Genomic DNA, 27549 nt, shown 5'->3' with positions numbered 1-27549 from the left:
TTAATGACATAGAGCAGCTTGTACAGCACCCTACCCATAGCCCTGACCACCTTGCAGAGTTCTAACATACTTGACCTCTTCCTTACAACTAATCCTTCTGCTTACACTGTTAATCTTTCCTCTCCATTGGACTCGTGCAATCACAACCCTATCGCCTTAACCTGTCCTATCGCACCAGTAAGGCCTGTGGACCCTCCAAACAAGCATCGGTTGTGGCATTTTGGAGCTGCTGATTGGGAGGCCCTCAGAGTGTATGTCTTTGAATTCCCTGGAATGATTATTGCTTCCATGGCCGGAAGCCATCTGAGTGTGCCCTGCGCATTGCAGAGGTTATTCTCTCGGACATGGAAGCACACCTCCTTTCTCATATCCTTTGACCAATGCCAAAAAAACTTGGTTTGATCATCTATCTATCTTTCTATCTATAGCCCGACGCCCTAATCCCGCAAAGGGTGGCCGCAGACAAAACGCCTCCAAGTCACTCTGTCACCCACCATTTGACTCCCCTCCCCCCAACTCACCCCCCCTCCCCCATATACCTCTCAACTCCATCCCTCCACCTCATCCTCGGTCTACCCCTCCCTCTCCCTCCCTCCACCTCACCTACATACATCCTCTTAGTCAGTCTTTCATTCTCCATCCTCTCCACATGTCCAAACCACCTCAGTGTATTTCTCCTAATCTTTTCAACCACATCCACATCTACCCCACAACGTTCCTTCACTTCTTCATTCGTCAACCTGTCTCTCCATGTCACTCCACATGCTCCTCTCAAGTAACTCATTTCCACTGCTCTCACTCTTGACTTGTTCCCCTCTTGCAAGGTCCACGCCTCGCTTCCATACGTCAGGGTAGGGATCACAATACCATCATGCAGTGACTTCTTAACTTCCATACTCACCTCCCTATTTCTCATCACTGCTTTCAGTGTGCCAACAACCTTCCTTCCCTGCTGTACCCTTTCACGTACTTCATCCCCCAAAGTTCCATCCTTACTCATCACACTACCCAAGTACTTGAATGCACTCACATTCTCCATATCCTCACCATCCAACCTCACTGCACACTCTGTGACTTCATTCCTCTCAAACACCATAACTTTACTTTTGTTTACATTAACTTTCAGCTTCCTCCTCCTACACACTGTCCCAAATTCATTCACCAAACCTTGCAACTGCCATTCATCTTCACTCAACAATACTGTATCATCAGCAAACAGCAACACCGGAAGCTTCCAAATCTCACCCTCATTCATTAGGGCCACCCCCACATCCACTGCCCTACCTTGTACCTCCTTTACGACCCCATCCATATATATATATTAAACAGCCATGGAGACATTACACACCCCTGTTTCAGTCCCACATTGAGATCAAAGAACTCACTCAGCTCACCATCCACTCGCACCGTAGCCCTAGCTCCCTCGTACATACTCTTCACAGCACTCAACATTTTCCCCTCCACTCCATATATTCTTAATACCTTCCACATACCTTTCCTATCTATTCTGTCATAAGCTTTCTCCAAGTCCATGAAGGCAGCGTACACTTTCCTTCCCTTCTCTAGATACTTCTCCACTAAACATCTTAGAACAAAAATCTGATCTACACACCCTTTTCCCTTCCTAAATCCCCCTTGTTCTTCTCCAACTAGCTCCTCTGTCATATGCCTAACCCTATCAATGAGTATTCTACCATATATTTTACCAGTCACACTAAGAAGGCAAATACCCCTATGGTTACCACATACTTCTCTCTCCCCTTTTCCTTTGTACAGAGGAACAATTATACCTGATTTCTAGTCCTCTGGAACCCTTCCCTCTTCCCAAGCCAATCTACACAACTTCCATATCCAGTCCACAACAATCTCACCCCCATACCTAAGCATTTCACCACACACTCCATCAATTCCTGGGGCCTTTCCCAGCTTAATCTTCTTCATCGCTTCCACTACTTCCGACCTACTGATCTCTTCCTCCCTCCTCTCATCTCTTCTTCTCCCAGCCATTCCCCAACCACTTATACTTACACTGCTCTCACTCTCTACATTCAACAAATCCTCAAAGTGCTCCTTCCATCTCCTCAGTTTCTCTCTCTTCTCCACCAACAATCTATTATTCCTATCTTTCACTCCCCTACTATTTCCCCTTTCACACTGCCTTACTTTCTTTACCTCCTTCCAAAACAATTTCTTACTCTCCCTCCATTTCACACTCAGATTCCTTCCAAACTCTTCATCCACTTTCTTCTTACTCTCCTTCACCAGTCTCTTAACCTCCCTTCTCCTGCTCACATATACCTCTCTCTTCTCTCTCTCATCTTCTCCCCTACCTCTACTCGCCAACCATTCACCATATGCCTTCTTCTTTTGTTCCACAGCTCGTTTCACCTCATCATTCCACCATGCTGTCCCTTGCACACCCTTGCATCTCCTCCTCACTCCACAAACCACCTCACACGCTGCGCTTATCTCTTCCGTGAATATCTTACATACGTCTTCCACCCCTTCCATCTGCTCTAGCTCATACCTTCCCAATCTTTCTTCCACTATGCTCTTATACTCTGTCCTCTTCTCACTATCTTGCAATTTCTCCACTCTTCTCACAGGAGCTGTTTCCTCCTGTCTTCCCCTTCGCCTCCTCAACCACTTTCTTTGCAGCTCTACCTTGGCCATCACTAAGTGATGGTCCGAGACTCCATTCCCCCACCCTCTCCACACCCTTGCATCCAACACTTGTCTTCTCATTCGCTCATCCACACACACGTAGTCTATCATTGCCTTTCGTTCAACAAGTTCACCATCCATCCTCCTCATTACTCTCCATGTATACCGGTGGATCATCTTATGACGAAAGTAGGTGTTGGCTTTTGCCAACCCCTTACCAGCACAGATGTCCACCAAAGCACTACCATTCCCATCTACTTCTGCTGGCACACCCCACTGACCAACCACTCCATCCACTCGTACATTCCCGACTTTGCCATTCATGTCTCCAATCAACAGCACTCTCTTGCTCCTCTCAAACTTGTCCATACATGCTTCTACTCTCGCCCAAAACTCATCTTTCACTCTTGCCACTCGATCCTCTGTTGGAGCATACACACATACAATCGCCCATGCTTGTATACCTACTTTCATCCTCACCCATACAATCCTTGCACCCACTGTTCCATACTCTCTTATATTCTCCTTCCACTTCTTGCTTATCATCAGACATACTCCCTCTCTTGCCCTCCCATTCTCACTGACTCCCTCACATATACCTACACCGTATTCCCATTCTCTCATCCTTTCAACTTTCCATTTAGTTTCAGTCAATCCACATATATCCACTTTTGCATCCTCAAGCACCTGGACAATCTCTCTCTCTTTCACTTCATCATTCACTCCTCTCACATTCCACGTTCCTACTCTCAGAATGTCCTTTGTCCGTTCCTTAGTCGTCAACGTATGGTCCGTCCGGGTCCGAGGCGCTTTATTTGCTTTTTTAGTTAGTTCTTTTTACAGGGTGGGGCACTAACCCACCACCAACCCTTTTAGTCGCCTCGTACGACAAGCAGGGATACTGGGGGAGTATTCTTGAAACCCCCCTACCCCCAGGGGGTTTGATCATGCTTGTTCTAATGCTGTCCACAACAAGGAGAAAGCCTACAAAAGGTACCAGAGCCAACCCACTCCTGAGTCTTGTATCTTTTACTTTTCTGCTTGGAATCATGCTAAGTCTGTTCTTCGCTCTGCTAAAAATAATTTCATCCGTACTCAATGCTCTGAACCCTCAAACTCAAATTCTTCCTGCTCCTTCTGCATCTTGCCGAAAATCTTTCTAACAACTTTACCTCATTATCCTTCCCTCCTCTTTTCACTCTAATCGTTCTATAGCTGTTTCTTCTACTGATAAGCAGAACTTTGCATTCAGACTTTCTCTTTCAAATTCCACATTAGACGATTCCGGTGCTGTTCCTCCATCACTCCCCCCCCCCCTCTGACTTCCTCATGGCTGACATTACGTTTTCGTCAACAGATGTTTTTTCTGCCTTTACAGGCCTCAATACTAGGAAGGCATTTGGGCCTGATGGGGTCTCTCCTGTTGTTCTCAAGAACTGTGCTTCCGTGCTTATGCTAACACCCTGCCTAGGTAAACTCTTTCGCCTTCGTCTATCAACTTGTACTTTTCCTTCTTGCTGGAAATATGCTCTCATTCAGCCTATCCCAAAGAAGGGTGACCATTCCCAACCCTCCAAACTATCACCCTATTTAACATCCAGTGTCTCAAAAGTTTTCGAATCTATTCTTAACAGAAATATTTTAAAATATCTCTCCTATTACAACCTTCTTTCTGATCGCCAGTATGGGTTCCACCAGGGATGCTCCAATGGCGATTTTCTCACCTACCTTTCAGACTCCGGGTTATCCTCCTTCAGGACTCTGACGAAAGCTTTGCCATTGCATTTGACATCTTAAAGGCTTTCGATCGAGTCTGCCATAAATCATCAATTTCCAAACTGCCCTCTTACGGTTTCTATCCTTCTATTTGTGCCGTCATCTCTAGCTTCATTTCTAGTCGTTCTATAGCTGCTGTTGTGGACGGCCACCGTTCTTCTCCTGAAGCTATCAATAGTGGTGTTCCGCAGGGTTCTGTCCTATCACCAGCTCCCTTCCTTTTATTCATCAATGATCTTCTAAGCTATATATCTAACCCTATCCATTCATATGTTGATGACTCCACCCTTCACCTTTCCACTCGATTCCTGCGGCATCCATCTCAGCAGTTACTTCAACATACAAGGAATGAGGCTATGGCACACCTAATGTCTGACATGGGTCATATCTCTGATTGAGGTAAAAGTAATCTTGTTTTTAATGCAACAAAAAATCAGTTCTTACATCTATCAGCCTGACAAAATCTTGTACAGGAGTGTCCTCTAACTTTAATAATGTTCAGCTTAATCCTGCATCATCTTTAAATATACCTGGGGTTTCATTCTCTCTGGATTTATCTTGGAAAGAACATATTACTCCTCTTTTAAAATCTGCTTCCAAGAGATTAGGTGTGCTAAGCCGACTCCGTGCTTTCTTTACCGCTGCACAGTTGTTGACTTTATACACGGGTTTTATTCGCCCCTGTGTAAAGTACAACTCTCATTGGTATGGAGGCTCCCTACATTGAGCTCTTCTCAAGTATGTGGAGTCAGAGGCTTTTCGTCTCATTAACTCTCCTCCTTTTACTGGCTCCCTTCACCCTCTGTCTCTTTGCGCACTGTTGCGTCTTTGTCTCTTTTCTTTCGCTACTTCAATGGTCACTGCTCTTCTGAACTGTCTGCTTGCATTCCCCCACCACTACGACTGGCGCGTAACACCCGTCTAGCGAAAAATTCTCATCCCTTTTCTGTCCGACTCTCTAATGCAAGAGTTAACCGTTTCTCCCATTCCTTCATGTATGCAACAGGTCAACTCTCGAATTGTCTTCCTCTGACTGTGTTTCCTACTGCTATGATCCCTAGTCTTTCAAACGCAGTGTGTCAAGGCATCTCAAAATGTACAAATCTTGAATCTGGCTCTCTGTTATCTTGTTTTTTCTGGGAGGGAACAGTTTGGTTCCTTCTTCCTTGAAAAATAATAATAATAATAAAACAAAATAATATCCATGAAGTGGGATGACACTCTTCTTCTTTTGCCTATAATTACAGCAATATCAACCTTACTCAAAAGCGCTCTGTACAAGTGTGGCAGCCCAAAACTTAATGCAACTGAGAAAAAATTACACTTTTTACTGGATTAACAGCAACTTTGGTAAACTGCCACTTTGGCACTAGACACCTACTTCCCTTCCAGGAAGTCATTCAAGAGTAATAAGGACTTTCGGTTCAACAAAATCACTTAAGTTCCATGATATAACGTTCTGCTCCTTATGTGTCCGTTGTTACTCAAAGTGCAGATGAAGCAACCAGGAAGCAACATGCCTCCTTTAAGTGAGTTAAGGGCCGCTCATTTGACTCCCAGTGTCTCGATTACGTCAATTGAAATTTAACATCAAGATATGCTACAATATTACTGAGTAAGAGCACAATATGAGTGGGGAAGAGGGCAATTAAGCGATTCAAATCACCAGTGATAACACAATGGAGGAAGAGGACCTTAGAGTGTACATGAATTTACAGCTTGGATGATCATGCCAGAAAGCTGTAACAGTTAGGAAACTAAACAATAGAATTACTTTTTTTTTTTTTTAAATATATAATGAATGGAGGAAGGAAAAACAAAGGAGAAAAAAATAAGTCCATGTGCCTAAAGGCATCCTCCATTCATAAAATATTTATAACAACTGGACTTGAACTGAAGTGGACCAAATATTTGTGGGAAACAACTCCCAGGAAGCGTATTCCAGAGAGTAGTAGTTCTGGGGATGAATAAATTTTGATAAGCAGAGGTTCTGCATTGCGGGGGAGTGAGTGCGAGTTCATGGGCGCTCCCAGCTGCCCGAGTATTTCGGGAGAAAATGTGAAGGGGAGGCACAATTGAAGCCAGTTCGTCTGAACACTTACGGTAAAAAATTCTATAAAATAATGCGAAAGAAGCAACATCTCTACATACTGATAATGGAGGAAGGTCTTGCGTGATGGTAGGATTATTGATTAATCTAATGGCTTTATTTTGAATTTTGTCCAACTGCCTCAAAGCAACCGCTCCACATCCACTCCACAGTGGTGAACAGTATTCAATCTGAGAACGCTTATGACTTTTGCATATTGTGGCCATCTGCTCGTCAGTGAAGAACTCACGAACTCTGTACATAAGTCCCAATTTTTTGGAAGCATTTTTAGCAAGGGATTTAACATAAGCTGTCCAGCTTAGGTTGAGGTTTAGAGTAACACCTAGGATATCAACTGTAGTGGATATGAGAATATTGACATCATTTAAAATTATGTGAGAGTCTGAGGGATTCTTTCTGTTGGAGAAATTAATGTATTTAGTTATCTGAGCATTAAATGAGACGAGATTTTTTTTGTCCCCATTGATTAATTTTAGAAAGGTCCTGGTTCAGAGAAATAGCTGTGTTTATTTGGGAATTTATAATATCAAACTGTGTAAAGGAGGTACTAAATGTGAACGAACTATGAAGGGTCGAGTCATCAGCATAAGAGCGTATTGGGTTGTGAGTGACAGATAGGAGTTCATTTATATGAATGAGAAAGAGGGTTGGTGCCAAAACTGATCCCTGAGGTACGCCAGCATTTATGGAATGAAACTGAGAATAAATACCATCTACCATGATCCGTATTTTTCTATTATGAAGGTAAGAAGAAATTAGAGGAACCAGTGATGCAAGGCCATAGTGTGACATCTTAGACAGTAAGGCCTGGTGTCATACTCTGTCAAATGCTTTTGATATATCTAGTGCTATTGTGTGTGTTTCACCATGTTGGTCTATTGTTTTGTTAATCTGATGGGTAAGAGGGCAAAGAATATCTACAATTGAACGTTCCTGTCTAAATCCATACTGCCGATCAATGATTAATTTATTGATTTCTAGATGCTTGATTATGTGTTTGTTAATTAGCGTCTCATAAACTTTGCCAAGAATGGAAGTTATTGCAGTTGGTCTATGGTTTGATGGATCAGAAGTTGCCCCCTTTTTAGGAACAGGATGGATATTTACTTCTTTCCAAGAGGCTGGAAAACTTGAGGTACAGAAGCATAAGCGGAAAAATTTTGCCAATACAGGAGCCAACACTGAGGAGCAATTTTTAAGTACTATTGAAGGATTCATCTGGACCAGTAGCTTTGTCTGCTGAGAGATTCTGTAATACAGCTCTTACGTATCTGGTGTGTATCATGACAGGAGGTATTTGAGGGGAATCAAAATCAAGTACAGGAATATTGTAATTTTCTGTATTTAGGGTTGAGTTTATTGAAAAAATGTCAACAAGAAGTTTGGGTTTTCCACGTGGGTCTATTACTAGATTTCCATTGGGGGATGTAAAGGTGGAATGGAAGAGGAGGTAGTGAAGTTAGTTTTGAATGAATTAAGGGCTGACCAGAATATTTTGTTATCATTTGGGTTGTTTAGTAGTTTGTAAGCCTGTCTATGCAGAAAGTTTGATTTAGAAAGATTTATGATAGTTTTAGCATGGTCTCTGATATTTCTATAATAGTTAAAGGGTTCTTTGTTTGGGTCTTTGTATAAGTGTTATAGGCTAGTGTTTTATGTTCTGTTACTCTAGCACAATTGTGGTCAAACCATTTAGGAGAATTACATCTTTTTCTGTAACTATGATGGAGAATGAATGTTTCCATGCCGACTTTAATGAAATCCTGTATGTGGCCCAGTGTGGAATTTGCATCTTGGGAGAAAACGGAGATCCAAGGAACATCCATGAAAAAAATATGGAATCCCTCCCAGTCTGCCCTGTCGTAGTGCCATTTAGTCACGACGACCTGTTCAGAGCAGGAGGGTGTGGTAGGTGTTAAACTGGTGGCTTGAATCAGACAATGATCCGAGGATCCTAGGGGGGACTTCACTTCGACATTATAATTATCTGAATTGGTTGTTAGAAACAAGTCCAATAGGTGGGGATTTTGATCGGGGTTGTCTGGTACACGGGTGGGTTGACTGACTAACAGGGTGAGATTAAATGAGTCTGCAAATAGCTCACATTCAAGACCAGAGTCATCAGTTCTGGCTGAATAAGTGAGCCGTTCAACATTATGGACATTAAAATCACCCAGAATAGTAATTTCTGATGCAGTATTAATGTTGAGGACACTTAGTCGTGAAGACAGAGAGTCAAATAAACTCGGCTCTGAAGGGGCATTAGGGGAAAGATAAACACAACAAAAATACTTAATTTTACCAAAAGAATTTAATTTGTATATGGAATAGTCAAAATAAGGACAATTAAATATGGTAATCTCCTCCAGGGCAATTTCTGATTTAGCAAGGCAACATATGCCTCCTTTGGGTTTGAAATTTTGAATCAAGATATAACCAGGAAAATTAAATCTAGCTAAATCAGAGGTGGAGCTTACTTGTGTCTCTGTCAAAAATAGGAGATAAGGGGATTCAATCTGGAGGAAATTTTGAACAGAACTGATGTTGGAATGAAGTCCCCTAATATTGCAAAAGAAAATTTTACTGCACTGATGAGCAGATTTAGAGCGCCGCAACACTGGAGGTGGCACAGTCGCTTGATGACGACTGGGAGGGCCCTGTGCAAACGACCCAGCGCTGCCGGTGGTGGTCACCCGAGAAACCACCGCACTGATTCCCAGTATAGTAGCAGCCATGGTTCTATTTATGGGGGGGGGGGGGAACAGGGATGTGTTGTGAATTGTGTACGATATGTAATGACAAGATTGATATTTTGTGGAGAGAGGATAGCTGGTTTAAGGCAATGTGATATAATGTGGATGTGTGTGTTGTGTAAAGAGGGCAGCCTGATGCCCTCCTGTGTGTGAGGCAGAAAGATGTGTAACCAGCTACCAAGGCCTAGGAGAGAAAATGGAATCCAGGCTATTCCTTGAGTCTCCTGTAACCTTGGGCAGTAGTACTTCCCTGGGCGGGGCTGCCTACCCCTGCTACTCACAAACGAAGAAATATTTAAGAAAATTTTTCAGGATATGTTAGATCTATAGGGAAACAGCAACACACGCCTGGTATGCATATCTAGTACAGAATATAAATGTGTTAGAAAAATATAATGGGCAAGATAAGGTTGTGAAACTTGAATATGATGAAAGAATACAGAAACTAAAATTATATTCACTGTCTCAGAGTCCGCTCAGAAGAGATTTAGACAATCGCTGCAGAAATTATGTCGTGAACTTTTACTTATAACCTGGGTTGTGATCACTTTAAGCATGCTACTCCGTTTGCTTGCCTTGAATACCATTTGAAATCAGTGACTAAGAATTATAGGAAGGAATTTGTCTTCTGTCTTGCCTAGTAGATGTTCAGATGCTAACTTACTTGACGTCCGCCAGGTGCTGAAGAGTGGCCACAAAGTCAAGGCAGTGGATGGAGAGGAGCTGGAGGCGATACACAGGGACTTTCGTGGATACAGGACAAACATGATTCGCCTCACTCCAGGCAGATGGCTCTTTCCTGATAGATTCAAAAACCTCGCCAACCAAGTCTATGATTTCAAAGTTACATTTTCTTATCTGCTATATATTAATCAGTTTCTGATTATGTCATGAATTGATGTAATAACCGATGAAGCTGGTCAGTTTACAGTTAGTACCATATTTCATAAGTTACTGAAGTTGATTCATTTTAAAAATTACTATTCAGAACTATTGCTAATCATAATGAGTATGAGAACTAGACTATTTAGTAGTCATATAGTGTGACGTTCTGCAGTCCAAAACAAAAACTTCTATTCTCTTCAATTATTATTCATGGGTTGCAACAGAGATAAAATCTTTGCCAACTACCCCAACGATTAATGCATGCATTACACTAACCATCGTAAAATTACTGGATGGACAGATGTATAAGAACAGATTGCAGGTTGGGTAAGAGTCTCAGGTTGAACAAGTCGGCAATAGGTAACAAGGGGCCTTCCTCAGTTATTCTTCTCCCTTATGGAAGTTGTTATTTAAAGAATGTCCCCTCTTCTAGAGAGAGAATCAGGCCCTGTACAAAGCCAAGCTGGAGGTAGAAGCACGATCTACATGTAGAATTTGCCACAGACGTAGTGGACAACTGCAGCACACTCAGATGATGGTACACCCCGGAATATGTGTCATTCTCAGTACGAGTAGGAAGGTGCTACAGTTTGCTGGTCTTGAAGGAGAGGTTGAGTCTATCATGTCAGTCACATCTTGGCTACAGGTGCACTTGAAGATCAAGAGGCTCTTGAGGTCGTCTTCTGTGAGGGATGAGAGTTGAGAGGCAGTCCTGGTTGGTAGTGGTGGGATGATTGTATAGATGTGGTGATATGAAGGCGGTGAGGTGGTGGCACCTGGCGTGTGACGTTATTCTTAGTTAAATGTTCATTGACGTACGTAAATAAATATGCTACAGAGAGGCTGGAGAGACATACAAAAAGAGCCCGATTAACTCCTTGCTTTGCAGGAAGATGTATGGGAGTATTGTTGATACAAGCGTGGTGAGAAGATGATGCAAAGAATATTCTCATCACATGATTTTGGTATGCAAGTAAAAACTGAGAGGAGCGAGTTCGATAATAAGAAGAGAATAGCGATCATAGCGAATGACCGAAAGTGAAGAAGCTGAGAAACAAAGATGGAGCAGAAGCGAGGTAACAGAGCAGTTAAAGTCAAATAATGTGATGCAAATTAATCCGGACACTTGGAGAATGCATGTAAGGAGCATTTGTTTAGGAATGTTATAGCTGTGCGTGGCGTCACTTGATTAGAAAAGTTACAGCTTGGTTCAAAAGAGGCAGCAAAGGCAGTGTAGAAAAAAAAAAAAAAAAAAAAGGTGTTGCTTGAGTTGTTATTGTTGAGTAACATTGGTCTGTGTGGCTGAGCAGACCCATCAACGGCTAACAAGTAACCTCCCTTGCAGGGCCGTCCTGTGCAGTGATCTGATACTCCCTTTTGGTTGACAGTGTTTCGCTACAGCGAGGGGCGGGGAAAAAGAGTTGAGGTTTGGCTGCCGGATGGAAGTCGCGTTTGTGTCTCCCCACCCAGTTAACAAGGGAACCATAGTAGGCTCCACAGCACCCTATTAATTGGTTATATGTTTACCACCCAGCACTGAAAATGTTTTCCTGGGTTACAGGAAACCATTAGGCTTGTCACTCAGTGCAGAGCCGCCTGAAGTGAATAGAGGAGTAATTAAAGTGACAGGAGGAAGGGAGAAACAGGAAGAGAGGAGGGCAGACAGAAATAGTGGTCAAATTTTACACGTTGCCCTCATCCGATTTTTTACTTTTCGTAAACATTTTCTAGCAGAATTGGTCATTCTAAGAATCAATTCTTCTATGACATTTCTCTCGCAAATTGATAATAAACGAGTTAAACGCGATTTACTTCCGCCAATCACAATCACAGGTGGTATTTTCTCGTATTTACACCCAACTCACTGACAACAAAAGTGGCTAACTCACCTTATACTTTACGCAATTCTAAGCATTTTTTCTTCTATGACACTTCCGTCTTAAATCAACCGTTGATGAGTTATGCAATTTATTACACATTATTTTCTATGGGAGAGAGATTTTCCCTGCCGTGGTCGGACAGTTGTGTGTTCGTTGGTGCGTGTTATGTGTGTGGGTGGATAAAGCGCATGCGTGGCACATGAATCAGCCAATCACAAAGTAGAATTTCAAATGTCCCACGCTAGGGCTCACAAGATTTGAAAGTCAGTTCGTCTCCAACCATGGACTGGGAAGCCGCAAAATTTATTACTTCATTGCTATTTCACAGTTCTACCAGCAAGAAAATAAAACTAGCCTTTGTGCGATCGCATGGTGTTTTACCTTCAACAGGAACAAAGTACCCAAATCAAGGCAAAAGTCTCATTTTACTTGAGGATCAGAAAGTGTTGCACTGCCGCCCGTCACCAGTTGCCGTTACAGCTACAGACGACTCTTCAGATGCAGACGAGGAACTGTAAACTAGGTAAATGCATTATTTCTTATTTACACCCGGTTAGGTTAGGTTAGATGAGGTTTGGTTAATGTAATGGGGGGTCTGGGGGGCGAAGCCCCCCAGTTAGGAAACACGAACTCCCTAAGAAGCTTATAGTTATTTTCTTCCGAAGGATTTTAGTGTTTTCCGTTTGATTTTGATAAAAGTTCCAGTAGGAAATCACTCGCTTTTGCATTTTTCCCCCATCCAACACCCCGGTCCCCCATTATTGTTGGAGGGAGGGGGAAGAACCGCAAAAAAATACGTTTCAGGTGATAACAGGCATCCAATCTGTTTTCTGTTGTTTTTGGTGTGATTTTTGTTGATTTGGACCGGTCCTTTCCACCGGAAGTCGCTAGTGGCGTTCAACAAAAACTAGTGACTTGCGATAGAAAGGAAAGTCAAAATCGATCGAATGACACCAAAAACAACAGGAAACACTCAGGTTGGATGAAAAAATCGGATGAGGGCAACGTGTAAAAATTGACCGAAATAGTATGACACGAAGTAGCAGCACATCTTCAAGTGAGTGGATGATGCCCGCCACCACCTACCACCTAGATGACTAGAGTACATGTAATGTAAAAAATGGGTCCAAACGAAAGTGGAATGGAATACACGGGGAGTGAGAGGCACACAAATAGACTAGTATGGAGAAAAGAAAAAGTAGATGCCGATCCTCAAAGACAGATGCTCATTTTTCTGAAGTGTGAAAAGAAGCGTGAAAGTGTGAGGAATGATATAAAATGGAAGTATACGAGCAAAATACTGCAAGATAAGTAAGAGGCAGAAGGAAAAAATATGAAGAGCTGACGAATGGAAATGATGGCAGAAGGTAGTAAATGTGATTAGTTTTCGCCGAGTGCTAAGAAATGTGTAAAAAATGTACCACCGACAAAAACTGAGGAATGGAACGACATCAGGTGCGGATGAGGTGTATGCAGAGATGATAAAGTGTAAAGAAAACTGAATGAAATGTTTGGCAGATATATGGAAGGAGAAAGACATATGGAAGAAAACTTGCATGAGTGGAAATGTGTCAAGAGGGTGGGAAAGGGCAGTGGTTGTACCCCTGAACAAGAATGGTCGAATCGAGCCCAGAAATTATCGTGGGAAAGTCTGTCGAGTGCTGTGTGAAAGGTATAATGAAGAATAATTGTAGAGAACGTAAGGCCATGTGAGTGCCATACAGGATAGTTTTGGGAGTGGTTGACTACGCGTGGATCAAATATTTGCAGAGACACTGGAGAAGGTTTGTGAAAGGGATTACTCTATACGATAATTATTGCATTTATGGATCTGGAAAAAGTATATGACAAGAAAAAATAGAAGGACTACGGTTTGTTTCAAATATATATATATATATATATATATATGATGTGGATGGAAAGCTGTTGATGCTGTTCAGATTTTTTATGACAGTAGCAAAGTCTGTATAACAGTAGGTGAGCATCGAAGTATGTGGGAAATATTTCCCCCCAGAGCAGTTGCACTCTCTACTTTTTATAATAGTCGTCCCTGGTTAGAAGCAGAGGAAAACCAGAGATCGTTGTCACCTGGTCAAGTGGTTTTTATAACCCAGAAATTATGTTCTCTTTAATAATTCTTATTATTGATAAATTAAATGCTACTGCGTTTAACCCTCGTGGACAACTGTGTTGTAAATATATGTAATTATATGGAAATTTCCACTGAGCTAAACTGTGTATGCGCGTTACATGATGTGGCGAGGATGAAAAGGTCCTCATGTAAAGCAGGTGTGGATTTAAGATATTCACATAGTTAAAGGGAATATTTGGTTTAACTTTAGTTTAATTAAAACTAAGATTAATTTGTTAGATTCACCCTGTATATTTCATGATGCAATCTAACTGTATTTAGCATAGTAACTTATAGTTGGCACCTTTACCATTCTATGAGGGAGTTAGAGGCTTGTCTTGTCACCCCACTTTACTCCTAGACCTCATCGAGTTAATACTCTGCTCCTAGACCTTGTCAAGTTAGCACTCTGCTCCAAGACCTCGTCGAGTTAGCAGCTTGTACATACACACTCAAGGACACTTTAAGCCCAAGAAACTACAGAAAGGCGGCTCGTCGTCATCTGCTGTCCGAACTCCCTAGCTAAGTAATAATTGGGCAATTCAAGGAGGGATTAGCTAGGAGATAGAAGAGCCATAGTTAAGTGAGTTAAGGCTAGGTTCTGGTTCACCTAACGCTATGAGACTTGTCTGAATTTACTTCTTTTTTTTTTTAATAACAGAACGGAGGAAGGAAACACAAATGAGTAAAAAAAAAAAAAAAAAAAAAAATCCATACACCAGATTACTGGTGTCCTCTGTTCATAAAATATCTGTACAGTTAGACTTGAACAGCTGTGGGTTGAAATTTGGAGGGAAACAACTCTGAGGAAGCGAATTCCAGAGAGATGCATTTCTGGGAATGACAGAATTCTGATAGGCAGAAGTTCTGCAATATGTCTGAGTGACATTCCAGTCATGAGCGCTACCAGATGCCCGTGTAGCACGAGGGAAGGCATGGAGAGGTGGCACCATGGATGCAACTTCGTCTGAGCATTTGCCAAAAAAATATCTGTAAAATAATGCAAGGGAGGCAACATTCCTTCTTACATGCAGGGGAGGTAGTTTATATGCAATGACAGGGTTGTTAATGATTCTAACAGCTTTGTTCTGAATTTTGTCTAGTTGTCTCAGTGCAACCCCTCCACAACCATTCCACAAGGGTGAGCAATATTCAAGCTGAGAGCACACATGACTTATAAAATATAGCTAACTGCTCTTCGGCGAAAAAGTTACGGACTCTGTACAATAATCCAAGTTTCTTTGAGACGGTTTTAGCAAGTGATCTGACATGAGAGGTCCAGCTGAAGGCACTGTTAAGTGAGACGCCAAGAATTTCAATACTTTTGGAGATGGGAATATTAGTAGCACTGAAGGTAATGTACGAATCTGGCAATATCTGTCTATTAGTAAACTGTATATATTTAGTTTTACTAGCATTAAAAGAGACAAGGTTGTTTTGTCCCCATTCACTGATCGCACATAGATCTTGATTTATGGAGATGGCTGTACTGAGTTCAGAGGCAGAGATATTAGACTTTGTAAATGGGTGTCTTGAGTGTGAATGAACTATGTAGTGTTGAGTCATCTGCAGATGAGTGAATGGGATTGTGGGTGACAGATAAGAGATCATTAATATGAACCAGAAATAGGGTTGGCGCCAGAACTGATCCCTGTGGCACGCCGGCGTTGATTGAGTGGAAATTGGAATATACATCGTCTACTTTTACTCTTATTTTCCTGTCACTAAGATATGAAGAAATCAAAGGAACAATAGATGTTAGTCCATAGCAAGGGAGTTTGGACAGCAGGGAACGGTGCCATACTCTGTCGAAAGCTTTAGAGATATCAAGAGCTACTGCATGAGTTTCTCCGAAAAGATCAATTGATTGTTGGATGGTATGAGTTAAGAGATTGAGTATGTCAATGGTGGGTCTTTCGTGGCAAAAACCATATTGTCTATCACTAATTAAGTTGTTGGATTCAAGATGTTTAACAATGTGCTCATTAATTAAAGTTTCAAATACCTTACCAAGAGAAGATGTGACAGCTATTGGTCTGTAATCGGAGGGGTCAGACGAACTTCCTTTCTTCGGAATTGAGTGGATATTGGCTTCTTTCCATGAATTTGGGAATAAAGAAGTACGTATGCATAGTCTGAATAATTTAGCTAGGACAGAGGCAAGTTCAGGGGAACACTTTTTCAAAACAATTGGCGGAATTCCATCTGGACCTGGAGCTTTGTTGGTAGGTAAATTGGCTAGGATGGATTTTACGTATCTTGTCTGCATTTTAAGTGGGGCAATTTCGGGAGAATCAAGTTCCAGTACTGGGACATTCTGGCTGGTATCGTCTATGGTAGAGTTTCTGGCAAAGGTACTGGCAAAGATATCTGCTTTCCCACGCGGGTCATTTGTAATGTTGCCATCTGAAGATTTTAGTTGGGGAATGGAAGATGACTTGTTAAAGTTATTATTGAAAGAAGTAAGAGTTGACCAGAATATTCTACTGTCAATAGGGTTGTTAAGTAGTTCTGATACTTGCTTTTGAAGAAAGTTTGATTTAGATAGATGTAATACACCTTTTGCATGATTTCTAGCAATTTTAAATTGGGAGAGTGATTCAGATGTTTTTGATTTTAAGTAAGAGTTATATGCTAATGACTTTTGGGCTGTTGCTCTGGCACAGTTGCCATCAAACCATTTTCGAGAGTTCGATCTTTTAGTGAACTGTTGACTTGGTATGAATAAATCCATACCAGCTAGTATTAAGTCGCAAATGTGGGACTGGGTAGAATTGGGATCACTAGAGAAGAAAGACTGCCATGGAATGTCAACAAGATAATTTCTAAATCCATCCCAGTCTGCCCTATCAAAATGTCATCGGGTCACCCTGACAGGTTCAGAACGGAGAGGTGTGGGAGGGTTAACTAATGAGGCTTTGATGAGATTGTGGTCAGAGGATGCAAGTGGTGACAGTACCTCTATCCTGTATTGATCTGGATTATTTGTCAAGAATAAATCCAAGAGATGGGCATTATGGTGAGGATTATCAGGTATTCTGGTTGGTTGCTTTACCAACTGGGTGAGATTAAATGATTCCGCAAACAGCTCGCACTCTAGACCAGCGATGTCAGTCCGGGACAACTTTAGGAACGAGTAACGACCTACGAGTTGTTTATTAGAAAATACTAGAAATTTCTTACATTGTGGTGCCTCGAGTGAGAAGCCGCGACTTGTTCACCATAACCTCAAAATATTTATCACATATTGGTGCCTCAAGTGAAGAGAGCCGATGTGTGTCAAAGCTATGAATGTGATTAAAGGTGCTTATGTTGAGCATAGTCTACTACCACGTTCGACTGCAGTGGATAATGTGGAAATACATATATACCGTGCTCAGGGAAAATGGATGTTTTGGAAATTGAGTGTGGGGATGAAATATAACCCTAGAGGTTTAATAAACCAGGGGGATAGGTTGACGTTAAGGACCTAATCCCTACACTCCTCAAAATTAAATGATTAGTTAGCTGAGCTGTAATGAATATTTGGAATTGGGAGGGGGGATCAATAAAACCCTAAAGATTTAACAACCCAGGGGGATAGGTTGATACAGAGGACCTAATCCCTACCCTCTTCAAAATTTAAAATAATCAGATAATTACCAAGTTGAGGTAAATTTGTGGTTGAAACTCATAGTTACTTATTAAATTAGAAATCAGTCAACATGTCTGTTTACTTACTGCAAAGATCTTCTAGTAGTAAGGTAGGATGGGTAACTAGAACCATGAATGATTGCAAACAGTCGTTGGACGAAATACCTCTGTCCAAGGAAAAATTAAATAGTCTCCTAAATATCCTGAAAGACCGATGGAACAAGTAAGAAGAAAGTTATATAATTTTAGAAGCGGCTATAGTAAAGGCTGATGATAAGGAACTCTTAGAGTTAGAAACTACGAAGTTTGAAGGTAAATTAGAAGAATACTAAACTGTAGTAAAGACACTAGAGTCAAAATTAGCTGACACTGCCGCAGAAACACAAGTCATGGAACAGCGGAGTAGAGCTGTGTTATCACAAATAACGCTTCCGGAGTTTGATGGGGCAGAACTGGAAATCCTCCTGGGATCAGTTCAGATATTTAGTACACAATAGAACAGACCTCCCTAAAGTCAGTAAACTTACATATCTTTTAGGACAGGTCAGAGGAACACCATATCAACTGATAAAAGAATTACCACCAGAAGAAAATAATTACGGGGTGGCCTTGACCATCCTTAGACAAAACTACGAAGACAGGGAGCAAGTTATTATTCAGTTACTGAAGGCTTTGATTGAATTACCCATACATAGACACGATTTTGATTCCTTGCAAAAAATCAGATTTGCAATAAGTTTTGACTTAAAGGCCTTAGGTACTTACGAAGATATTAAGGCATCAGATTGGGTGCTTTCAAGAATTGTTTCCTTAAAGCTTCTATCAAAAACCAAGGATGCTCTGTATAGGTACCAAAAGGATAATTTCTCCTGTGAAGAGATTGAGGAAGGCTTGATGCAACTCTGTAAATATTTGTAAGGAACAGTAAAATCTACTGAGGTCAAACAGAAGACTGAAATAAAGAAAAAACCCACTAACCAGCTGATTGGGAAACCTAAGTTAGAGGAGACAAGTATGTACCTAAAAAAGAGATAGGTACTTTCCTTAGCTCCTTAAAGGGTGAGGATAAAATATTAAAGACAAGGAATAGACAAGCTGAAGAAATTAAGGGAGTAAAACCTTCCATGGTAAAGGACAGGAAAGTTTGTGCATTTTGTGGTGAACAACATTCCAATGCATCTTGTCAACAGTATCCTGATTATGCTTCTAGAGGAGGAAAGCTTCAGGAACTGGGGTGTTGTATAATCTGTAGGAATGAACTCCGAACATACTTCCGCTGACTGTAAGACTAAATTAAATCTTTGTTTTAAGTCCAACAAAGATCATCATCATAGTGTTTTATGTCCAAGGATGAAAACTGAGGTTTCTAAACCTGCAAGTGTCAATATGACAATTGCAAAAGGGAATGCTCCAATTGTAATGCCAACTGCAGTTCCAATAGCAGATGTGAAGGTATTGACTGGGAATAGAAACCTATTAGCATGTACCCTTTTTGAAACGAGTGCTCAGAAAACCTTCATTTCTGCAGACATTGTGAAGAAAGTAAAGTTACCTATTATTGGCAAGGTAAATCTATCCATTACAGGATTCTTAACAATGAAGAAAGCTCAGTCTTTTGATTTAGTTAGACCTGTAATACAATTAGGCAGATACAAATGCCGTATAAGAGCAGCTGTACTGGATAATATGGAAACAAGTATATATATAAAAGGATTGAAGGAAACCTTTGATCATCTACAAAGCTCAGGGATAAAGTTGGCTAAACGGAATGTGGAAGCAGATACTGTGGGTCCCATAAAAATGATAATTGGTTCTGATTATTGTGGAAGATTCCTACTTAGGACCTTCAAAAGGAATAAAGTACAGTTGTTCAAGAGTCCAGATGGTAACCTTATTATGGGTCAGTTGCCTTTTCCAAAACAAGTTAAATGAGAGGCCAAACTAGTAGACTCAGTCTTTGTTACCACCACACAGTCATTGATGGTAGCTAGAATAGGTGCAGAACTTAGAACCTACTCAGATAAATGATTTGTTGGAAGAAAATATTGAACCTGTACACAAACTGTCGTACCTAGACAGTGTAGGTATACACTCTAAGGAACCAACCCATGAAAATAAAATAAGTATAATCAGTCAGTGGAATTTAAGGATGAACAGTATTGGGTAGGATTACCATGGAAACTAAACCATTCGGAGTTATCAACAAATTTTCAAGGAGCTAAGGCTCAGTTAAATTCTCTTCTAAGGAAGTTGAGAGATAGACCGGAACATCTAAACATATATGATAATATTATAAAAGATCAATTGAAGAATAAATTTATAGAAGAGGTAGAATTCCCTGTTAACCACAAGGAGGGACATTATTTGCCTCATCATGCTGTAAGCAAGGATTCGGTAACTACTCCCATAAGGATAGTATTCATTTGTAGTAGTAAAGGGTCCAAGAGATCAGCTAGCTTGAACGATTGCCTATACTCTGGACCTACACTAACAGAGAAGTTAGGGAATGTGTTACCAAGATTTAGAGAGAAACCCTACGCTTACACAGCAGACATTAGTAAGGCTTTCTCAGAATAGGACTGAGAGAGGAGGATAGGAATATTACAAAATTCCTCCGGCCTCATGATCCTCAAGATGAGGATGGTCCATTGAAAACTTACTGTTTCCGATCGGTGCTATTTGGCTCTTGTGATAGTCCTTTCCTAGTTTGCAACACTTTAAAACATCATTTTGAAAATGCCAAATGCCCAGAAATAGGGCAGGCTTTTTACATGGACAATTTGCATGGTGTTGCTGATACAGAGTCGGAAGCTTTTAAGGCTTATGAAGTAGCCAATTTCGAATGTGGGAAGGCAAATCTGCCGTTACAGAGCTGGAATACAAATTCATCGCATTTGAGGAATAAAATACAAGAGGACTATCCAAATTCTGACATTCCGAAATTCAAAATGTGTTAGGTCTTAACTGGGATACAACAGCTGATGTAATAGGTTTGAAACCAATTAAGTTCTCTGATGTCACTCTCACCAAGAGGTCCTTGTTAAGTCAGGTCTCCATGTTATTTGACCCATTAGGGTTGGTCAGTCCTATAGTTATTAGGGGCAAATGTTTAGTGCAGGAGGCTTGGCGAGAAAAGTTAGACTGGGACAATGAATTTGGTGAGACATATGTGGAACAATGGGAACAGATTAGAAAGGAGTTGGAAACCACATCAGGCATATGTATTCCCAGGAAAATAAACAGTAATGAGAAGTCGCACTTACACATATTTTGTGATGCTTCTCAAAGGGCCTATGGAGCAGTAGCTTATTACGCAACAGGAGGGGATAGTAAGAGTATTATGTCTAAAGCCAGAGTTGTGCCAATTAAAGGAAGAACCCTACCTCAAATGGAATTGGCTTCCATAGAAGTAGGAACTAAACTGGCCAGGTATATAACCACTACTCTTGATACTCAGTCTGAGAATATTTATGTATGGACTAACAGTGAGATTTGTCTTTACTGGATAGGAAAGGAAGATAGTAAAATTCCTTTCGTCCGTAATTGAGTGAAGACTATTGAAGAGCTGTCTTCCAAATTTAATTTCATGCATGTACCCTCCAAACAAAATCCAGCTGATCTCCTCTCGAGAGGTTCGACAGTAAAGAGACTGGTCAAAGATAACTTGTGGTTTAAAGGTCCTAAGTGGTTACTCACAAAGGAATGGCCTAAGCAGAAACAGTACAGTATTGCTGAGGTTAGTGCAGTGAACTTGGATCCTGTAATACCTGATTCAGAAGTAATTGACATCAGCCGATTCTCATCAATAAGACAACCTATAAACATTACTAAATTGGTTGTTGAATTTTTTAATAAGAAAGCCGGGTTTCAGAGGTTAGATCCCCAGGAATATTGCCTGAAAAGATTACAAAAGAGCTATTAAGGAGAAATATATAACCTTTTAGGCCAAGGCACTGGGAGCAGGAATAAGCTGATAAAGGATTTAGGCTTGTTCTTAGACGGAAGAGGTCTGATTAGATGTCGAGGCCAATTAATAAAGGCTGATTTCCCTCTCCAAACCAAACACCCCATTTTATTACGCAAGAGCGGACACTTTGTACAATTAATTATAAAGGAAGCCCATGATTCCACTCTTCATGGAGGTGTGCCGCAGACTTTTGCCCAAAATCGAGAAAGGTATTGGATTCCTAAGGGTAGACAGATCATAAGAAAATATCTCAAGGACTGCATTATTTGTAGGAGGTATGAACAACGACCATATGACTATCCAGGACCACCGGCCTTGCCAAGGGATAGGGTAAATGTTAGTCGGCCCTTCCAAGCAACAGGAGTGGACTACACAGGGGCTATAACTGCTACGGGTGAGGGAACTCCCCATAAAGTTCACATTTGTCTATTTACTTGTGCCTACACAAGGGCAGTCCATCTAAAAATATTGGAAGATCTGAGCTCAGAGACATTGCTCAATTTCTTTTGAAGATTTGTCGCTAGAAGGTCTTGTCCTGGCAAGTTAATAAGCGACAACGAAACTTATTTCATTGGAGCAGCACCTTTACTGTTGAACATAATTAATGACCCAAAGGTTAAGTCAGCGCTGGGAATCCGAAATTGTACCTGGCAGTTCACAGCTCCAAGAGCTCCATGGCAACATGGATTTACCGAACGAATGATTGGTATTATCAAGAACTGCCTGAGGAAAACATTACACAGAACTAAGATCACGAGAGAAGAATATTATCAAGAACAGTAATAACTGAAATTGAAACCAGGATTAATAATAGACCCCTGGCTTATCTAGATGACACTGGCGTCTTGCTAGAGGCCTTGACACCAGCTCATATGTTATATGGCAGGAAGCTCCATCCGGTGCCTTTTGTGGACATCCAGGAAGAAGTAGATGATCCTACCATAGAAAATAATTATTTAGGACATCTGCGGGAGGGATATCAACGTCTGAAAAGGGTGTTGGATACTTGGAATAGACATTGGAGTGAGAAATATCTTTTGAGCCTACCAGAAAGATTTTATGGGGCTCAGGCTGCCAGCAACAAATCTGTTATAAACATAGAGGATGTGGTCTTAGTGATAACCGAAAAACCAAGATCCCAGTGGCCATTAGCTAAGATGATCACGCACCGAGATTCAGAGGGGATGCTGAAACTCGTAAAAATAAAATGTGGGGGACATACCGGTATAAAAACTATTGATAAACTGGTACCCCTTGAGTTAGCGGCTACTCCGAATACAGGGGGTGGTGAAGATCAAACGGGTCAGGATGCACGACCTAGAAGAGCCACAGCACAGGGCTCTCACGATCTACGGAGGGAACTCCTGATTAAGCGTCACATTACATGATACAGCATATCATTTTACACCCGGCCCCAAAACTGTGGGAAATATTTCCCCCCAGAGCAGTTGCACTCTCTACTTTTTATAATAGTCGTCCCTGGTTAGAAGCAGAGGAAAACCAGAGATCGTTGTCACCTGGTCAAGCGGTTTTTATAACCCAGAAATTATGTTCTCTTTAATAATTCTTATTATTGATAAATTAAATGCTACTGCGTTTAACCCTCGTGGACAACTGTGTTGTAAATATATGTAATTATATGGAAATTTCCACTGAGCTAAACTGCGTCTGCGCGTTAGATGACGTGGCGAGGATGAAAAGGTCCTCACGTAAAGCAGATGTGGATTTAAGATTTTCACATAGTTAAAGGGAATATTTGGTTTAACTTTAAACTAAGATTAATTTGTTAGATTCTCCATGTATATATCATGATGTAATCTAACTGTATTTAGCATAGTAATTAATTTATAGCTGGCACCTCTACCATTCTATGAGGGAGATAAAGGCTTGCCTTGCCTCCTCACTCTGGGACTTTGATGCATGGTCGTGAGGAGTGCAGACGTGTTTTCCATCTGCTTTCTTCTCTAGCTTTCAGGGCTGCCTCACCGGCTATTTTCACCCTTCTGGTGACGTTAGGCTAGTTAGTTTCTAACTTTCCTCCCCTCCCTATTAGTTTGGAACAGTATGTGTCTGTTCCAGGTGCTTGAGGGTGCAAAAGTGGATGTATGTGGAATAACTGAAACAAAATGGAGAGGAGGAAGTGTGAGAGAATGGGAGTATGGATGGGGTATATGTGCAGGAGTAGGTGAGAATGAGAGGGAAAAGGAAGGAGTATGTATAGTTGTGAGTAAAAGATGGAAGAGGAGCATAAGACAGTATGGATCAGTTGGGTCAAGGATTGTGTGGGTAAAGTTGAAAGTTGGAATATAAATGTGGGCGATTGTGTGTGTGTATGCGCCAATGCAAGATCGTGCTAGAAGAGTGAGAGAAGAGTTCTGGACAAATGTAGAAGTGTGCATGGAAAAGTTTGGAAGGAATGAGGGAGTGTTTTTGATTGGTGATATGAATGGTAAAGTTGGGAATGTGAAGGTGGATGGAATAATTGGTGAGTGGAGTGTGCCTGCTGAGATAGATGAGAATGGCAGTGCGTTAGTGGACATTTGTGCTGGGATGGGGTTGGTGATAGCCAATATCCTCTTCAGGCATAAAATGATCCACAGGTATACATGGCAAGTGATGAGAAGGGTGGGTGGTGAACTGAATGAAAGGAAGGCAATGATTGATTATGTGTGTGTGGATGAAAGGATGCGAAGATGTGTAATGGATGCAAGAGTTTATAGAGGTTGGGGGAGTGGACTTTCTGACCACTACTTGGTGGTGACCAGAATTAGAATTCAAGTAAGATGGAGGAATAGAAGAAGGGAAAGACGAGAGGAAGGAGTAGTTGCAAGGAGAGTGGAAAGGTTACAAGAGGATGAGAAAAAGGCAGTGTATAAGAGAGAAGTGGAGGAACGATTGGGCAAATATGAATTCGAGCAGATGGGAGACGTGGAAGGTGTGTGTGTGTAGGATATTTACGGAAGAAATATGTGCAGCATGTGATGTGGTGTGTGGAAGGAAGAGAAGACGGTGGGGGGTGCAAGGAACAGCGTGGTGGACTGAAGAGATGAAACAGGCTGTGGCACAAAAGAAGAAAGCATAGCCTACAATGAATAGATGAGAAATAGGGGCGTGGAAGAAGTTGAGAGGCGGAAGAGAGAGTTATATGTAGAAAGAAAGAGAGAGGTGAAAAGATTAGTAAGAGAGAGTAAGAAGAGAGTGGATGAGGAATTTGGAAGGAATTTTAGTGTAAAGTGGAGGGACTGTAAGAAAATGTTCTGGAAAGAGGTGAAAAGAGAAAGACAGGGTGGAAGTGAAGTTACCAGGGGAGTGAAAGATAAAAATGGTAGATAACTAGTGGAGAAAGGAGAAAAAGTGAGCAGATGGAGAGAACACTTTAAGGAATTGTTGAACATAGAGGATGGAAGTAATGCGAGTATAAGTGGCTAGGGAATGGCTGGGAGAAGGAGGGAGGTGAGAAGACAAGAAGAAATCAGTAGGATAGAAGTTGTGGAAGCAATGAAGAAAGTTAAATTGGGGAAAGCCCCAGGAATTGATGGAGTGTGTGGTGAAATGCTGAAGCATGGGGGAGAGATAGTAGTAGAATGGATGTGGAAGATGTGCAGATTGGCCTGGGAGGAAGGTAGAGTCCCGGAGGATTGGAAGTCAGGTATAATTATTCCCTTGTACAAAGGAAAAGGGGAAAAAGAAGTGTGTGGTAATCATAGGGGCATTTGTCTTCTTAGTATAATAGGAAAAGTGTATGGTAGGATACTTATTGACAGAGTTAGAGAAAGAACAGAGAAACTAGTTGGAGAAGAACAGGGAGGCTTTAGAAAGGGAAGAGGTTGTGTAAATCAGATATTCATTCTTAGATCTTTAGTGGAAAAGTTTCTAGAGAAGGGAAAGAAGTTGTATGCGGCTTTCATGGATTTGGAGAAAGCATATGACAGGGTGGATAGACAAGGATTGTGGAAAGTGTTAAGAATATATGGAGTAGATGGGAAGCTGTTGAATGCTGTGAAGAGTATGTACGATGGTGCGAAGGCTGTAGTGCGTGTGGATGGTGAACTAAGTGAATTTTTCTCTTTGAAAGTTGGGTTGAAACAGGGATGTGTCATGTCTCCATGGTTGTTCAACCTGTTCATGGATGGGGTAATAAAAGAGGTACAAGGTAGGGTAGTGGATGTTGGAGTGGCCCTGGTGAGAGAGGATAGTGTTTGGAAACCCCTGTACTGTGTTGTTGAGTGAAGATGAAGGGGAGCTGCAAGGCTTGGTGGATGAGTTTGGAAGAGTGTGTAAGAAACGGAATCTAAAGGTGAATGAAGGGAAGAGTAAAGTGATGGTCTTTGAGAGAGGTGAAGTCAGTGAATGTACAGCGAGGTTGGATGGTGAGGAATTGGAAAATGTGAGTACGTTTAAGTACTTGGGTAGTGTAATGAGTAAGGATGGAGGTTTGGAGGGTGAAGCCCTTAAAAGGGTACAGCAGGGAAGAAAGGTTGCTGGTTCTTTGAAAGCAGTGATAAGAAACAGGGAAGTGAGGATGGAAGTGAAAAAGTTACTACATGACAGTATTGTGATACCAACTCTAATGTACGGAAGTGAAGCTTGGACGTTGTTGGAAGGACACAAGTCAAGAGTGAGAGCAGTGGAAATGAGTTATTTAAAAGGAACCTGTGGAGTCACATGGAGAGACAGGCTGACGAATGAGGATATAAAAGAGCATTGTGGTGTGAATGTGGATGTGATAGGAAGCGTTATGAGGAACACACTGAGGTGGTTTGGCCATGTGGAGAGGATGGAGGGTGAAAGACTGACGAAGAGAGTGTATGTGAGTGAGGTGGAGGGGGCAAGAGGGAGGAGGAGGCCGAGGATGACATGGAGAGATGGGGTGGAGAGGTATATGAGAGAGGGGGGTGTGAGTTGGGAGCAGGGCAGTGAAATGGCAGGGGATAGGGCGACTTGGAGGAGATTTGTTTGTGGCCACCCCAAACGGGATTGAGGCGTCTGGCAATAGATAGATAGATGGATAGACCTTTGCTTATCGCCCACAGAGGGTCCCCCCCACTGATCGCTCTGGGGCATGAATTAACACGTCAGGCCTCCCTGAAGTGGTTTGAGAGGGCAATTTCAACCTTAGGTGTGTGGTCCCAGGTTGTTTGTCCCTTGTTCGTTTCTCCTTCCCACTCCCCCTAACGGAGGAAGTGGTCCCTATGGCGGACAACCCTACTGCCTCCCCCCCCCCTTTAAGGGGGGAGGCGGTCCTGACGATACCCCGATGGATTCACGGACTGACCACCCGCAGACTGAACGGCCCCAGACACATCTATTGGACATACCTGTAAATAATGCCCATTATGTCACCCTACATGCTCTAGGTTCTACTTCCTTGAGGAGTCTCAATCCTTTCCTCATCAAGAAAGTGATTGATTACTGTGCTGGGGAGGTGGAACAAGTAAAAAAACTTGGTAACGGAGACCTGCTCATCAAAACAGTAAATTCATCCCAGGTAAAAGACTTTATGAAACTGCGTAAATTCCATTCATATGATGTCGAGCCAAAGATCCTGCACGCCATGAATTCCTGCAAGGGTGTTATCACCTGCAGGGATCTCATGGTTATGGAAGAGGACGAGATCATACGAGAACTTGCCTAGCAGGACATAATCGGTGCCTGGTTTATCACTAGATTTTCCGAAGGCATGAGGACGAAGACTGTCACCATTGTCTTGACTTTTGGAAAAGTGTCACTCCCAGACCATGTCAAAGTTG

General features: G+C 41.7%; 1 protein-coding gene across 1 annotated transcript in view; it reads left to right on the top strand.

Moving 5' to 3' along the window:
* The window catches only part of LOC145412607 (sulfotransferase 1C4-like), a 224309-nt gene that overhangs the window by 33328 nt on the left and 163432 nt on the right, over nt 1-27549 (top strand). Inside the window, exon 2 of the mRNA XM_080282523.1 lies at nt 9982-10146. Within this exon, the coding sequence (XP_080138649.1) occupies nt 9982-10146 (165 nt within the window). The remainder of the gene's footprint in view (nt 1-9981; nt 10147-27549) is intronic.

Source organism: Coenobita brevimanus, chromosome 93 (assembly GCF_032717465.1).
Source record: "Coenobita brevimanus isolate Jiangsu-jjx chromosome 93, ASM3271746v2, whole genome shotgun sequence".
Lineage (NCBI taxonomy): Eukaryota > Metazoa > Arthropoda > Malacostraca > Decapoda > Coenobitidae > Coenobita > Coenobita brevimanus.
This window is presented reverse-complemented; position numbering and strand designations above follow the sequence as displayed.